This window comes from Diabrotica virgifera, chromosome 8 (genome assembly GCF_917563875.1).
Source record: "Diabrotica virgifera virgifera chromosome 8, PGI_DIABVI_V3a".
NCBI lineage: Eukaryota > Metazoa > Arthropoda > Insecta > Coleoptera > Chrysomelidae > Diabrotica > Diabrotica virgifera.
The window spans coordinates 22,017,736-22,033,594 of NC_065450.1; the positions used below are offsets into that span (position 1 = coordinate 22,017,736).

The following is a 15,859-nucleotide window of genomic DNA, read 5'->3' on the forward strand; positions in this document are numbered from 1 at the left end:
TTCGATATCTCTAACCGTCTTCGAGATAATCGACCTCAAAGTCTAAAATGTGAAGTCACAATCCATTTATTTTCTGCCGACACACTACACCTCAGCTGAAATCGTTGCTAGTAAGTAGGCTAGTTTTTTAATCTCGATTTGTTAAGCAAAGCATAGGTTATTTACATTTGAGTTTGACACTTCGTGAATGTCAAACTAAGTTTTAAATTAAGTATTAATAAAATATCAATGACATTTGGTAGTGAATTTAATTACTATATAAAATAAATAAGATGTTCAAAAATACGATTTGAGCAAGTATATTTTAAAAGCAATAATTTATTAACAGCTTTAAAAAGGTTTATACGAGTATACGGCCTCCCCTTTAATGATAAATGGACTGTTCCATTCGTGATGAAATGAAAATTGTTATTATAGTCGGTTCGCTAAACTTGACACAACTGGGCTAGTGATTTTAGTAGGTAATTTTTTGTTTTTTGCCAATTTTGCCAAAATTGGCAAGATTACTAATTATTTAGTACTTATTAACTATTTAGCAATTTTTTTTGCCAAATTGGCAAAATTATTGACTAAAATCACTAGCCAGTTGTGTCTGAGTTTAGCGAACCGACTATATGAAATAATATTGTTTGGAATAAACAATTATGGTCTGATATGTGCAATTACATCCTTCTTAATGGAAAAAAAATATTTGAAGATTTTTCTCAAATTATTGATACCAACAACATTTTCATATTTTTAATTTGACGAAGAAAAGTTATTCTTCATAAAAAGCTCTTCATGCTCTAAGATTTATGCTGCAACCATCATATATAAAATTTTATTAATTTTATACGAGGTATATAAAAAATATGAATTTCGATCAAGAGTAAAGTGCCTTTATAGTTCATAACATTTAAATTAGAATGATATAATTGCACATTAAAACATAATAATTAATTCTAAACAACTTTTCATAATAGCAATTTTCCATATTAGGAATTAAAATACGTAAATAAAACAAAGTTTTCGTTATGATAATGCTCGCATTTTCAGCTTTGTTAAATTTAATTTTGTTATTCAGTGTTAATGTAATACATTAACTATCATATATTTAAGAGGAAACAGTAGCGATCAACAGGTAGCAAAAACGCGTTCCAAGATTGCGGCTGTAATTTTAAATATTTTTTCGAGATATTTGGCACACGTATTCGTAATATAATAAAGAATGGCGGTACAGAGCCCAATTTGAAAAATATATTAATATGTGGAAATTACTCTGTAATTAAATACAATATTAAAAAAACGAGAATGTACCGCCATTAAGAAGAACAAAAAAATACACTTTCTTCAAATAAACTATTTTATCCGATGCCTAGATCTTGTGTCATTTTGGAACTACTAAAATTTTTTATTTCATTAGTAGTTCCAAAATGACACAGAATCTAGGTATCGAATAATAAAGTTTATTTGAAGAAAGTGTATTTTTTTTGTTCTTCTTAATGGCGGTACAGGCTCGTTTTTTTAATATTGTATTTAATTACAGAGTAATTTCCACATATTAATATATTTTTCAAATTGGGCTCTGTACCGCCATTTTTTATTATATTACGAATACGTGTGCCAAATATCTCGAAAAAATATTCAAAATTACAGCCGCAATCTTGGAACGCGTTTTCGCTACCTGTTGATCGCTACTGTTTCACCTTAATAATAAACAGCAACAAAATATTTGAAGATATTACATACTTATTTATATTTTTTTAATATTTTGTTGACCTTAATCAGATGGAAAATATTTGGGAAATTTTTTCAAACGAGACATTTCCGATGAAAAGGTCACTAACGAAATCGTTTTGATTAAAGAACTGATATATCGTTGAAACCACAGTAACAAATTGAAGCAAAAAAAAATTTAACTGCATTCAAAGTATGCTAGCGGCTCAGCAAAATATTAAAAAAATAAAAATATGTGATATTTTCAAATGGTTTATTGTTGTTTATTATTAAATGTATTATTTTTAATAATAAACACCAATACAATATTTAAAAATATCACATATTTTTATTTTTCCAATATTTTGTTGAGCCACCTTTAACTTTGATTAGCGCTTGTATCCGTCTTGCCATACTTTGAATGCAGTTAAATTTTTTTTTGCTTCAATTTGTCATTGTGGTTTCAATGATATATTTATTAGTCCTTTAATCAAAACAACTTCGTTAGTGACCTTTTCATCGGAAATTTCTCGTTTTAAAAGCTCCCAAATATTTTCCATCAAATTAAGGTCAGAAGTTCAACAAATTATTAAAAAGTATATAAACATGTAATATTTTCATATGTTTTATTTGTGTTTATTATTAAATATAATATAGTTAATGTATAACATTAACATTACATAACAAAATTAAATTTAAAAATCATATTTTAAACAAACGTACCTAGCGAAATAGTTGATTTTTATAAAAATGCATAGGTGGTCATAATAATATGGCCAATTGGCCAGGGACTAAGTAAATCGACACAGAAATGCTGGTCGATTATACTCTGAGGATTTCTTAATGATTTGCTTTATGACGAATATTGCAATCTACCTTATTTTGTATGATGATTAATAAACGATACACATATTATACTTTGTATTGCTTTTACTTTAGGGTTCCGTTAAAATTTAAATTTTTTAAAATGGTTCCGCCACCAAAAAAACATGAGAACCGCTAATTTATAGTAAATATCAAACTGTCACTTTCATATACACATAACCAAATAATACATGGCCTTAGTGTCTACTGTTTTAATACAGATTTTTATGGCATTAACTTAGCATAATCTTAATAAATTATTTTTCGTTTCAGGAGGTCGGCAGTATTATTGGGAAAAAAGGTGAAATTGTTAAAAGGTTTCGAGAAGAGGTAAGTAGAATTCATTCAGCATTTCTAAAATACTAATTAGTTCGTTGAACTTAATACTAATAATATCAACATCGGTTCCATTTTTCGTAATGGCTTTAACCTTTAACTTTACAAAAAACTATTCTGTGATGCAAAGTTTCTTTCACATCGAACGAAATTTTGTTCACATGTTCTTCAACGTGTGAAGAAATTGAGAAGCACGTGAGATTTATGTTTACTGTAAAAATATACCCACGGACAAAAATATTGCATATGCATGTGGAATGAAATTTTTTGTGCTGCTATACTTAGCCTCCCTGTATCATAGGAATAGAATTCCTTTTCCGAATGCGATGTTTTAAAGTATCATATACAGGGTGTTTGGTAAAGAATGGGCCATAGCTTAACCTCAGATTCCTGAGGTTAAAATAGGCCGATTTAAGCTTACCTTAGTACAAAGTTTATAATAACCGAGATACAGGGTGTCAAAATTAAACTTTTTTTTTATTTATTATTGAATATTTCCTGACAGGCATGAGATATCAACACGAAATTTGGTATGTGGGGGTTTTTTGGGACGAGAAAACTAAATTCCCTACCAAAAATTATGTGTTGCCCAGAGGGCGCCACATACGCCTTACAGCTTTCATTTAATACGTTCAATTTTTTCATCCGTCATTCCGTATAATTTTGACATTAAAATTTTTATTCCCCTATTAGTTATACTTAAAAAAGGTATACATACCTCTTTCATCTCCCTAAACCCAACCGTTTTCAAGATAAACGCATTTTAAATCTGCGGTGCAACATTTTTAGCATAATATCATTGTAGTTACAGCAGAAAAATAACTTAAAACCATAAAATTATCCAAAAATGTATCGCAGATTTCTTCAAATGGAATTTGCGATGCAATTACATAAATTTGAGAACTGGCACAATTACATATTATAGTTTTAAGTTATTTTTCGGGTGTAACTACAATGGTATTATGCTAAAAATGATGGTGTATCGCAGATTTAAAATGCGTTTATCTCGAAAACGGTTGAGTTTAGGGAGATGAAAGAAGTATACCTTTTTTAAGTAAAACTAATAGGAAAATATATATATCGGGTGTTCTACAGCATTCGCCGTTTCCCGCATCCTATTCGCCATGCTTTTCGGTCACGAATATCTTCCTCGTTGAGTTGTCTACTGTTCATTGCTTTCTCTACATCTTGTATCCATGTTCTCTTCGGTCTGCCTCTTTTTCTTCTCTCGGGTGGTACATACTGGATCATTTTCTTGGGCCATCTTGTTGGTCCCATTCTCTGGACATGCCCGTACCATATTAATCTTTTTTGTTCTATTCTGTCTATAATATCCTTTTCTACTTCCATTCTTTCTTTTATTTCTTCGTTTGGGATATGCTGCAGTTTAGATATTCTGCAGCTTCTTCTAAGCGCGTCCATTTCTAAAGCTTGAAGTCTTTTATTTTGTCGGTCTTTTACTTCCCACACTTCCGAGTTGTACAGGACAATTCCTTCCACGATAGTTTGGTAGATTTTTTTCTTTGTCTGATTCTGCAGTCCTGTACTCCACCAAATGCCATTTAGCTGTTTTATAGCTTTTCTTCCTTGGCTTATTCGATATTCTATATCTTGATCGCATGTGGAGTTTTTGTCAAAAATTGAACCTAGATATTTAAATTCATCACATCCTTTTATGTATTCCCCTTCTAATTCTAAGTCTTCAGTATCACCTCCGACTACAAGGTATTCAGTTTTCTCCATGCTCATTTCCAAACCCCATTTTTGGTACTCCTCTTTCAATTTTCTAATCAGGAAAATAAAAATTTAAAAGTCAAAATTATACAGTGAGGGATAAAAAAATTGAACGTAATAAATGAGTGCTGAAAGGCGTATGTGGCGCCCTCTGGGCAACACATAATTTTTGGTAGGGAATTTAGTTTTCTCGACCCAAAAAAACCCCACATACCAAATTTCATGTTGTTATCTCATACCTGTCAGGAAATATTCAATAATAAATAAATAAAAAGTTTAACTTTGACACCCTGTATCTCGGTTATTATAAACTTTGTACTAAGGTAAGTTAGCTTAAATCGGCCTATTTTAACCTCAGGAACCTGAGGTTAAGCTATGGCCCATTCTTTACCAAACACCCTGTATACAGTATGTCCCTGTAAGTTGTATCCATATGGAAAACTTTTTTATTATTAAGGTAAATGCATCAATAGTCGACACTGCACCATAAGTCGACACACCAAAATTCAAATCCAAAAAATAAGAGAAGCGAAACCATTTGCATTCCCGCAGCGGCATTAACGTTGGAAGTAATCGTCCTACATCGTGGATATTTCCGATCGCCCGAAAAAACCCGCGAACTAAGTTAATGTGATATGTGATTAAGTTGTTTGGGCGTGACGGTAAACAGCTATCTGTTTAGTGATTCTTACGAAAACAAATAAGAAGTATTAGAAAATTGTACTTATAAAATATTGTTTCATTTTTATGTATCAACAAAAATAAATATGCATTTTAAGATTACATTGTCCATTTTAGACATAATTATTTAGACATTCTACTAAAAATGTGGTTATAACAAGGGATGTCCACTTTTGGTACAAAAAACCAACAATGTTCCATAGGTCGACAGGAGTGTCGACTTAAGGAACTGAGATCCGCAAATGTTATCCCTTCATAAAGTAATACATTTTTGGTAACCAATTTTTTGCAAGTGAAATCATCAGAATATTTTGTTCGGTTCCAATATTCGACAGGGGTGTTGACAATTAGAACACATGGGTGTCGGTAACTGGAACATTATATATTTTTTGTTTTCAGATGTCACAAAGAAGACTTTGCAATTATTCTGATGCTTCTATGTTGGCAGCAATAGGGAACTTGCATAAAATTTTAAATTCGAAAAAAATGGTATAAATCACAACAGAACATAATTTAGAACCTGTATCAAAGATAAAAAAGTTTTGTTTGTCTTTTGTTTTCACCCTAAAGACGACTAAAAATTCAACTTATACCAGCCACCCCAAAACGCGTCGTGATGTCACGGGGTTGTATGTTTACATTCTACACCAATTGTATATATAATTTTAAATTAGACATTATAAACGTCAGTAAAAAATACAGTTATGTGACGTTAAAAGTGTTTTTGATCGTTTGAAATATTCATAGAAAATTTGTACTTTTACAAAATGGTTTTATTTTCAATAGTAAACCTTCTTTCCTTTCCTTCAAAACTGTATCAAACTCCAATCTCAACAAACTGGTATATATTATTACAACGACATACGATAAATGTCATTAGAATATAAATATTTTTCCTTTATTCCCCGACGACGAGCTGGCCAAATACCCAAGTAGGTGGAGGCCAATAAACTAAAGAAGAAGAAGAAGAATATACGTAAATATAACCATAAACAAAACCACATAGTTAAACTCTGTGACGTCACGGGTCGTTTGAACTATTTTAAGATAAAGAAGACTTTAAATTTGTACTTCTAAGTTATTATGAGTTTTTGAAACGTGAAATGTTGTAAATCTCATTTTTATACAAAACTGAACTAGGTAATGTTCTTTCACGGTAAAATATTGCAAAACCTCTAAATTTTAAAGAACCGCTTGGATTGACATGAAATTTGGCATACACATAGCTAACAAGTCAAAGAAAAAAAGTGATATTGTGCCGATATGTGCTTTTGTCCCGGGGGTCCAAAATATTCGTCCAAAGTAAGGCCGAAAATGGATAAACTGACTAATTTTAAGTAACTTTTGTTCTATAGAGTTTTTTCACTAAGTCAATACTTTTCGAGTTATTTGGCAATGAATATGTTTATTTTTTCAACAAAATAACCACGCTTTTAGACGGTTTTTCGCAAATAACTCAAAAAGTAAGTATTTTATCGAAAAAACATTCTGAGAATAAATATAGCGTGTAAAAAATTTAAAAAATGGTGTATACGTCACGTCTCTACACCTAGTAGAAGCAGAGTTATAGCTAATGAAAAATAGGTTCATATTCGTCAAATTCCAAATGGAATACTTTAACGTGAAATAACCAAAAATGAAGCACATTTCGGGGAAAACTCATTACAACTTATTTAAAGTGTTTAAAAAAAGCTTCATTTTTGTTTTATAAAAAAAATTTCTAGCATCAAAATTAAACAAGTTACGCTCAAAATAAAGTTAATCCCTTCTGGTTTTGGTAAAAAATCGAGAAAATCGCCCCCTAATTAGTATATTAAATGAACTTAATCGTTACGACTTCACGGGTTGGTCTTCCCGATTTTTTTTTTGCAAAAACAAAAGGGACCAACTTTATTTTGAGCGTAACTTGCTTAAATTTAATGCTAGAAACTCTTTGTAAAAACAGAAATAAAGGTTTTTTAAAACACTTTAAAAAAGTTATAATGGGTTTTCCCCAAAAAGTGCTTAATTTTTTGGATATTCCACATCGAAATATTCTATTTGAAATTTGGTGAATATGAATCTATATTTCATTGGCTATAACTCTGGTTCTACGAGATCCAGAGACCTAACGCGTACACCATTTTTTTTACTTTTTTATAGCCTATATTTTTGCTAGGAACGTTTTTTTTTCGACAAAATACTTACTTTTTGAGTTATTTGCGAAAAACCGTGTAAAAATGAGGTTATTTTGTTGAAAAATGAACATATTCAATCGCAAATAACTCGAAAAGTGTTGACTTGGCGAAAAAGCTCTATAGAACAAAAGTTACTTAAAATTAGTCAGTTTACCCATTTCCGGACTTATTTTGGACATATATTTTTTCACCCCCAAGAGGGGGTGAAAGTCACCCCCAGGGCAAAAGCACACATCGGCACAATATCACTTTTTTCCTTTGACATGTAAGCTATACGCATGCCAAATTTCATGTCAATCCAAGCGGTTCTTTAAAATTTAGAGCAAAAACCGTGAAAGAACGGACTAAACATTATTATGTAATAAAAAAATGTGCAAGTTCCCTATTGAAGATGAAAATAGGCTGCCGCTAAGAAACATGGTGTTTCTAGAGTTACACTAATGGACAAACATAAAGGCAAGGTGCCAATTAAAGTAAAGATGAGAGCCGCAAGTATTTTTAGTCCAGAAAAAGAAAATCTGCTCATTGAATGGGTGAGATGTATGGCCAAAGCTGATTTTACAGTCAGTAAAGAAACATTTTTAAATAGTGTTGGCAAATTAGCAAAGGAATTAATGCTGAAATTTGGAAGTTCACATGCACACACCAGGACGAAAATGGTTCACTTTTTCTAGTAAGGCATCCTGAAATAAGTCTACGCATAAGCCAAAATTTGACAGCTATGAGAAGAAATGTTAACCAGGAAATATTAATAGCTGGTTCACTGAGGTTGAGAGTTATCTTATTGATAATGCTTTTATGGACATGTTAAAAGATGAACGTGTATTCAACGCAGATGAAACAGCTTTTTTTTAACCCGAAACCAGGAAAAGTTTTGGCAGAAAAGGGAAGCAAAACATTATACACGGCTACAGGGAATGATGAAAAATTTAATCTTACAGTTTTATTAACTGCAAATGCTAAAGGACAAATAGCTCCCCCTATGGTTGTTTATAGATATAATAGGATTCCCCAAATAATAGCAGAGACATTTCCTTCAGAATGGGCTATAGGTAAAAGTGATAATGGTTGTATGACACATGGCTTGTTTTACGAATACATAGCCAATATATTTTTACCATGGGTGAAGAAAGAGAAAATTCCTCTTCCCATTATTTTTTTTATGGATGGTCACACGTCCCACATTTCTTTACCATTAAATCAATTTTGCAAAGAACAGGGTATAGAATTACTTGCTCTCTACCCTAATGCAACCTACATACTCCAGCCAATGGATGTAGCTGTGTTCCATTCGCTCAAGCAAATTTGGCGTCAGTGTTCAGGATTGGAGAATGCAGAACAGCGGAGAACAATTTAAGAAACATGATTTTGCACCATTATTAAAAAACACGCTAGAACGTCTCACACCACAAACGTACCAAAATGGTTTTCGGAAATGTGGACTAGTTCCATGGAATAGCAGCCAAGTAAAAATATCAGAAGATAAAACACCATTAACAGTTAACAGAAAGTGACACAAACAACAAGAAGACAAAATGTTTTTGTCTGCTCTTGAAAAAAAAATTGGCAATGAAAAATTAAATTTGTTTAATCAAAATTATGGAAATTGAGAAGGGTCATTAGAAGACTACTCCTTATACAATATGTGGAAGACAATAAAAGTTAACTTTTAAACAAACTGGATGTAATCAAAGCGACACTCTATTTTGTTACGTTCTAGAATAATAATCAAACTTTGTTTTTAGGAGACCCAGTCAGTGGAAGAAAATCAAGAAGAACCTGCAGAAGAAATAATTCCAGAGGTAGAGGAAATGAAACAGGCTGAGATAATGGAACAAGAAAATGATTACAACACTGAAATACCAGAATGCTACTACAACAGAATGAAAATACACCATCTGAAGAAAGAGTGGAACTACCAGCTGCAGAACACTTTTCCCGCAGAGGTTGCAACACAGTTGCAAGAAGAACAAATAAATGCAAGTACAGAGTAAAAAGAGACACTGCATAAGGAACAAGTAACACCTGTGAAGAAAAATACCTTAACACCTTCTGAGGATAACCAAAAACCGTCAACTTCTAAATTTGAATTAATACTATCCCCATTTAAAAGAGCTTTGATGTGGCCCGAACCACAAGAGATGGCAAAATCAAAACGAAGGAGAGAAAAATTTCCGGCAGTAGTTACATCCCCGCAAATGTTAGATTATTACAGGAAACAAGAAAAACAAAAAAATGGATACACAAAAATTAAAAGATGACAGAAAAAACACAGGGAAATAAAGAAAAAACATTTAGAAGAAAAACGTATGCAACAGAAAAAGAAGAAACAGAAAATTGAAGAAGAATCTTCTGATTCCAATTCTGAAATGGAGATTTCCCTGCAAGAGTCCGATATTTCTAATTCGGATGAATGAAGTGGTGAAGAGGAATATGTTACAAAAGTTAATTCTTTAAAAAACTAAAAGAGGGAGGCTTTATATTAGTTAAGTTTAAAGGAGGAAAACGTATGGCATCAAATTTTATATATCTTTGTATTATTCAAAAAAGTATTTCAAATATTGAAATTGAAATAATGGGACTCAGTAGTATTGATAAAACAAGAAAACTATTTGTGGCCAAGGAAAATGATATATCTCTTGTATCCTTTAATCAAGTTCTAGGAAATGTTCCAAACCCCACAATTGTTGTAACAGGATAGAGAGTTAGCTACCAGTTTGAGCAAACTCTTGATGTAAAAGAAATGTAAATGTAAACATTGTATTAATATATATTATACTGATGATTAAACTAATTATTAAAATACAGATTACCAACATTTTTTGACATTATTAAAACAAATTTTAATTGTTTTTAATATGTCGACAATTGGTGCAATTGTGTGTCAGCTAATGGAACATTCTGATTTTTGGGTGTCAGTCAACCTTTGGTGCAATTACATTCTCTAAGAAAACAAGGTAAAATTTTATCTTTCCGCCAGACATATCTAGACATATCCGCCAGTTTATGCTAAGCGGGGACGGAAAGGTCGTTTCATATCTGATTCACCCACGTACTAAGGGCAGATGTAAAAATTGTCCATCAGATCAACCTCATAAATAGAAAATTAATCTTGTCTTTTTTCCTTATGGCTATTAAGACGTCGTATTATGGTCGTTTGTTTCTTTCACCCATGTTTTCCACTCTATTCTGTTTTTGGCTAGGCGTTTCATTTCTTCTTTCGTTTTCCCTCGTGCATTTCCTATGTCCTCTATTTGATCCCTCCAATTCTTTCGGGGACGCCCTCTTCTCCTTTTTGTCGTGCTTCCCATTTCCAGAATTTTCCTGGGCATCCTTTCTGGTTTCATTCTTATCACATGTCCATACCGTTCTAGTTGTTTATTTTGGATGTGATATAATATTGGCTCTATTTCCATTCTTCTTCTTATTTCTTCATTTCTTATTCCACCCCATTTTGATTTTCCTGCGATCTTTCTTAAGTGTTTCACATCCATGGCTTCTATTTTTGACTCATGTTTCTTCCGTATTGTCCAATTTTCACTTGCATGGGCTATTGCTGGTCTTATTATTGTATTATGAATAGTGTTGGAAAATTCTCGAGAATGAAAAATCGGAGAATATTCTCGAGAATATTCTCGATATGGAGAATTTTCTGAGAATGAACCCCATGACGCACTTAAGAATATTGTTGAAGATGAAAAATAGGGTTTTAAAAATCATGATCTTATATACAAAATTATGAGACGAGACAACAGTGTTCTTTTTACATAAAAAAAAAACAAAAACAACAGAAAACATAAAATTTCTTTGATAAAAAAATGAAATTTTCTTCTTAACAGCTAGTAATCGATGTGGTATGATAAAAGATGAGACCTCAGATTCAGAATCTATTTCTATCATTAGCTCATCCTAGTCATCTACAATCGGCATTTCAATGTACTGATGAGTTGTGGGATTTTGTTTTTCACGAGTGGCCAGCTCAGTCATGGATTGGTCTACGTCTAACAATTTTAAATTGTGAGCAATAAAAGTTACCTTACGAGTCCGTACAGCAGTGAGCCGGTTTCTTTTAGAGGACTGGATAAAAAACCATAAGTACTGAAACTCGTTTAAGTCGCTGCACTGGATGAAGGCATGCTTAATATATCAACTACTATTTTAGTTAATTTTGTTCCGAAACATGTACCTTTTCACCATATGATTAAGTCTAGTTTTTCAATTGTTTTTTGCAACGTATGGTTTTCCAAAAAATCCCTCCTTAGACCGATAAAGTGCCAAATCTGCCATTATTTCAGCCGACTCATCACCATATTTTAAAGTTGCTAAATTATCTACAAACTCAGTTTCCTCAACTTGTTCTTCTCTGCTTAAATGAACACCATTCTAAATATTTGCACGTTAATATTGCACCAAACAATAAATATTGACACTGTAAACACCCTTGCTAGTGGTTCATGGGATTGGCAAAAACAATATATGTATCTACATATTTTTTAAATTATAATAATTTGACCCGTATCTAGTTTTTTTTTGTTTCGGTTTTTGAAAATATAGAAAATTTTTGCCGAGAATATTCTCGAGAGAATTTTCTGGCTGAGAATATTCTGGAGAATATTCTCGTTCTCGAGAATATTGTCGTTCTCGAGAATATTCTCTTCTAACATCACTAATTATGAATCTTCCTTTTCACTTCCATTTGTATGTCTTTATGTCCTAGTATGGTTTATTTAAGGCATAAAATATTCGTGCCGATCTGTTTCCTATGATTTCTATTTCAGCGTCTATTCTCCCGTTGTCAGTTATTATACTCCCTACGTATTCATAGGTTGACACTGTTTCTCATGTTATCTGATTGCACTTTATCTCTTTGTTGTGTAGGTCCTCTTGATTATTTATTATCATTGGTTTGGTTTTATGGATGCATATCCGTTTGGATCGGATGATTTAGGTAATAATAGTTTGAAATTCTTGATATAATTTCTGAGTATTTCAAGCCTTAAAAATTTATATTTTAAAGGTGAAAACTGCCCTGAATTCGGATACAAAAAAGTTTATAAACAGTGAAATTCGGTTAAGGCCATCGGTACATAATTCGCAAATACCGGGTGTCCACTTATATTTTCCCCCATTTTAACTGCCTATAACTTCTAAACGGCTCACGATAGAAATATGCTGTTTTCGCTGAAATGTTTTATTTTAGTGAAAGTTTTGTCTGAATGGATTGAATCTTTTATATCGCTTTCAAATACGAAAAAAAAAATGGCGGATTTTTGAAAAAAACGTTGTTGACTTTTTTTAATGGAACACCCAGTATATTTTTTTGTAAATTGAAAGAAAGGTCATTCACCTATCCAGCGATATAAAGTTTTTCAAAATCGGTTGTCAAATCACTGAGTAATTAATTTTTAAAATGAGCGGTGCAACGTGGATATCACATACCTAAATAACATAACTGAGCAAAATGATATTATGTTATGTGATTTCCACATTGCATCTCTCATTTTAAAAATTAATTGCTCAGTCATTTGGCAACCGATTTTAAAAAATTTTATATCGCTGGATAGGTAAATGACCGTTTTTTTCAAGATACAAAAAAATACTGGGTGTTTTAATAAAAAAAAGTCAACAACGTTTTTTTTCAAAAATCCGCCATTTTTTATTTAAAAGCAATATAAAAAATGGTCACTTACCTAAAAACTTTAAAAAACTGTCATTTATCTATCCAGCGATATAAAATTTTTTTAAATCGGTTGTCAAATGACTGAGCAATTAATTTTTAAAATGAGAGATGCAATGTGGAAATCGCATAACTTGGTTAGTTATGTTATTTAGGTATGTGATATCTACGTTGCACCTCTCATTTTAAAAATAAATTACTCAGTGATTTGACCACCGATTTTGAAAAACTTTATATCGCTAGATAGGTGAATGACCTTTCTTTCAATTTACAAAAGAATATACTGGGTGTTCCATTAAAAAAAAGTCAACAACGTTTTTTTCAAAAATCCGTCATATTTTATTTCGTATTTGAAAGTGATATAAAAAATTCAATCCATTCAGACAAAAATTTTACTAAAATAAAACATTTCAGTGAAAACCGCATATTTTTATCTTGAGCCGTTTAGAAGTTATAGGCAGTTAAAATTGGGGAAAATATAAGTGGACACCCGGTATTTTACGGCTATCCCTACTTTATCTGTCTTTACACGGCAAATTACGTGTAGTAAAATTCACACTGGTATGGATATGTTAACATTACTAGAATGTCATTCTACTTGAAAATGTCATCATTAACTTAAAGAGATGGCGTTTTAATGTTCTTGGATAACTGTTATTTGTATAATTGCAAATTATTAATTCAGTTAATAAATGTGATATTTTTTTCACTAACTATGTATTCAGTGATTGTAATAATTTATATGTACAACAAAAACTAATACTCAATCGAGCAAAGAGGAAAAGTGATTTTTTAATAATATATTGTTACTACGGAACGCTTACAATTTTAAACATCTTTAACAACAAAATACTTAGATCACACAATATATTATCCTGATGTATTCTCTGCTTGGATCTTCCACAAATAATACACAATAAATAACTTTTTATTAAGTTCACGTCTTAAATACATTATTTATCAAATACACTATATAATCAATAGTATTTAATCAAAAACTTAAAATATTCCCGATGCCATGTCAAATATTTAAAATTGCCACTGATTGTCACTGTCTGACTGACAATATTCTATTCGACTGAGTGCGTTGTAAGACAAAGATAGATTTGGAAAATATTACCACGGACATTGTGTTCATTTTTTTCAAATCCTGAAGAAACCAATAAATATTTTTGAAAAATTTAAACGCAGAATGAAAGACTAAATTATTACCGAGGGCCGAAAGTCCCTTAGAATAAATAAAAAGTTTATTTTGAATCAGATATTTGAAATTAAAAATCACAATAAATTGTCTCTTAGTTTTTCACCCATGTAACTTAAAATAAACATTATAGAAGTTCTCAGGGACTTTCGGCACTCGCTAATAACGTAATCTTTCATTCTGCGTTTAAATTTTTCAAAAATGCGTATTAGTTTTCTCAGGATTCGAAAAAAATGAATCCCCATTTGAATAGAATTGCAGCCGAAAATACGTACCTATCCCCTTAAGATGAATTGAATAATGATGTTTTGGTGCTATAAGTAGGTATAATTTTTAAATATTTCAACCATTTGAAAATTCAATTTTAAGGGTTAAAAGTAGCACCTCATTGCCAAAATGTGTAAAAAATCTTGAGATAACAAAATTTGGTTACTATCCGAACAACCGAAGGGTTACAAAATAACCCCAGTTTTCTGAAACTACATGAGGCACCGCAACCTTTCTTGTAGTGACAAAATATCATTTTTAAAAATTCTTCAGGAGCATTCGACTTCTTTTGAAAACCACCCCCAAATGGCTTGCTTAATATTCTTGTTTCAAAGCCACTGCTGGACCTGAAGTTAAGTCCTTTTTGAGTGCTCATCTAAAACATCTACATCTAAGAATTCGTACGTGTTCTATGGTTTCATTAGTCAAGTATGAATCAAAGTATGCGTTTATAAAAGTTTCTAACCTCCAGAATACAAAAAATACCGTTGTGTTACATTATTGTATCTTCCAATTGGATTTCTATATTTTTTTGCAAAAAAAATATATTACCTTTTTTATTTTTTAACCGTAATTTTTTTATTTTTTAAGAAAGTTTTGTAAAAAGCATTTTGTAGATTTTTACATGAGCTACAAGGCTACAAGATTAATAATAAATATCTTTAAAAACCCTCAATTTCAAAAAGGAGTGACTTTGAAAGAGTTGGTAAAGGTAGTTTTTGCATTTTAGTACAAGTTTTAATTGGCAATATCTCACTCAGTTTTTGCCGTGCAAAAAACTTTGGCAAACCAAATTCTTGAGAATTAAAAATCTACAGTTTTATACAGGGTGAGTCATAACTATAGGGACATAGACTAAGGACAGGTTATTTGGACCAAAATATGGCTATTGGGCCAAATATGCCTTAATAAAATGTTGCTGAGAAAAAAGATACAGGGTGTTAAAGTTAATTTTTGTTTTTCGTTTTTTGCTAATAGTTTCCCTGTATATTTATAAATTGCTATCAAAATTGGCACAGAGGCATAATCTTAGACAAGAAATAGTATTTTATCTACAATTTTACGTTTTGTCATAGAGGGCGCCACGTGGATCATTCCTGATAATCAAATTGAGTCTAAACTTTTTCTGATGAAACTTTTTAGTAATTTTTATTAAACAATATGACGTAAACATCATTTTTACGTCAAATTGGTACTCTTGTTTAAACATGATAATTTCAACCGTTT

General features: G+C 31.4%; 1 protein-coding gene across 4 annotated transcripts in view; it reads left to right on the top strand.

The window, feature by feature from the left end:
* LOC114333317 (poly(rC)-binding protein 3) overlaps positions 1 to 15,859 on the top strand; it is a 754,646-nt gene that overhangs the window by 578,938 nt on the left and 159,849 nt on the right. For all 4 annotated transcript variants that reach the window (XM_050658847.1, XM_050658849.1, XM_050658846.1 and 1 more), the window contains one exon: positions 2,833 to 2,889. In XM_050658847.1, the coding sequence (XP_050514804.1) occupies positions 2,833 to 2,889 (57 nt within the window). The remainder of the gene's footprint in view (positions 1 to 2,832; positions 2,890 to 15,859) is intronic.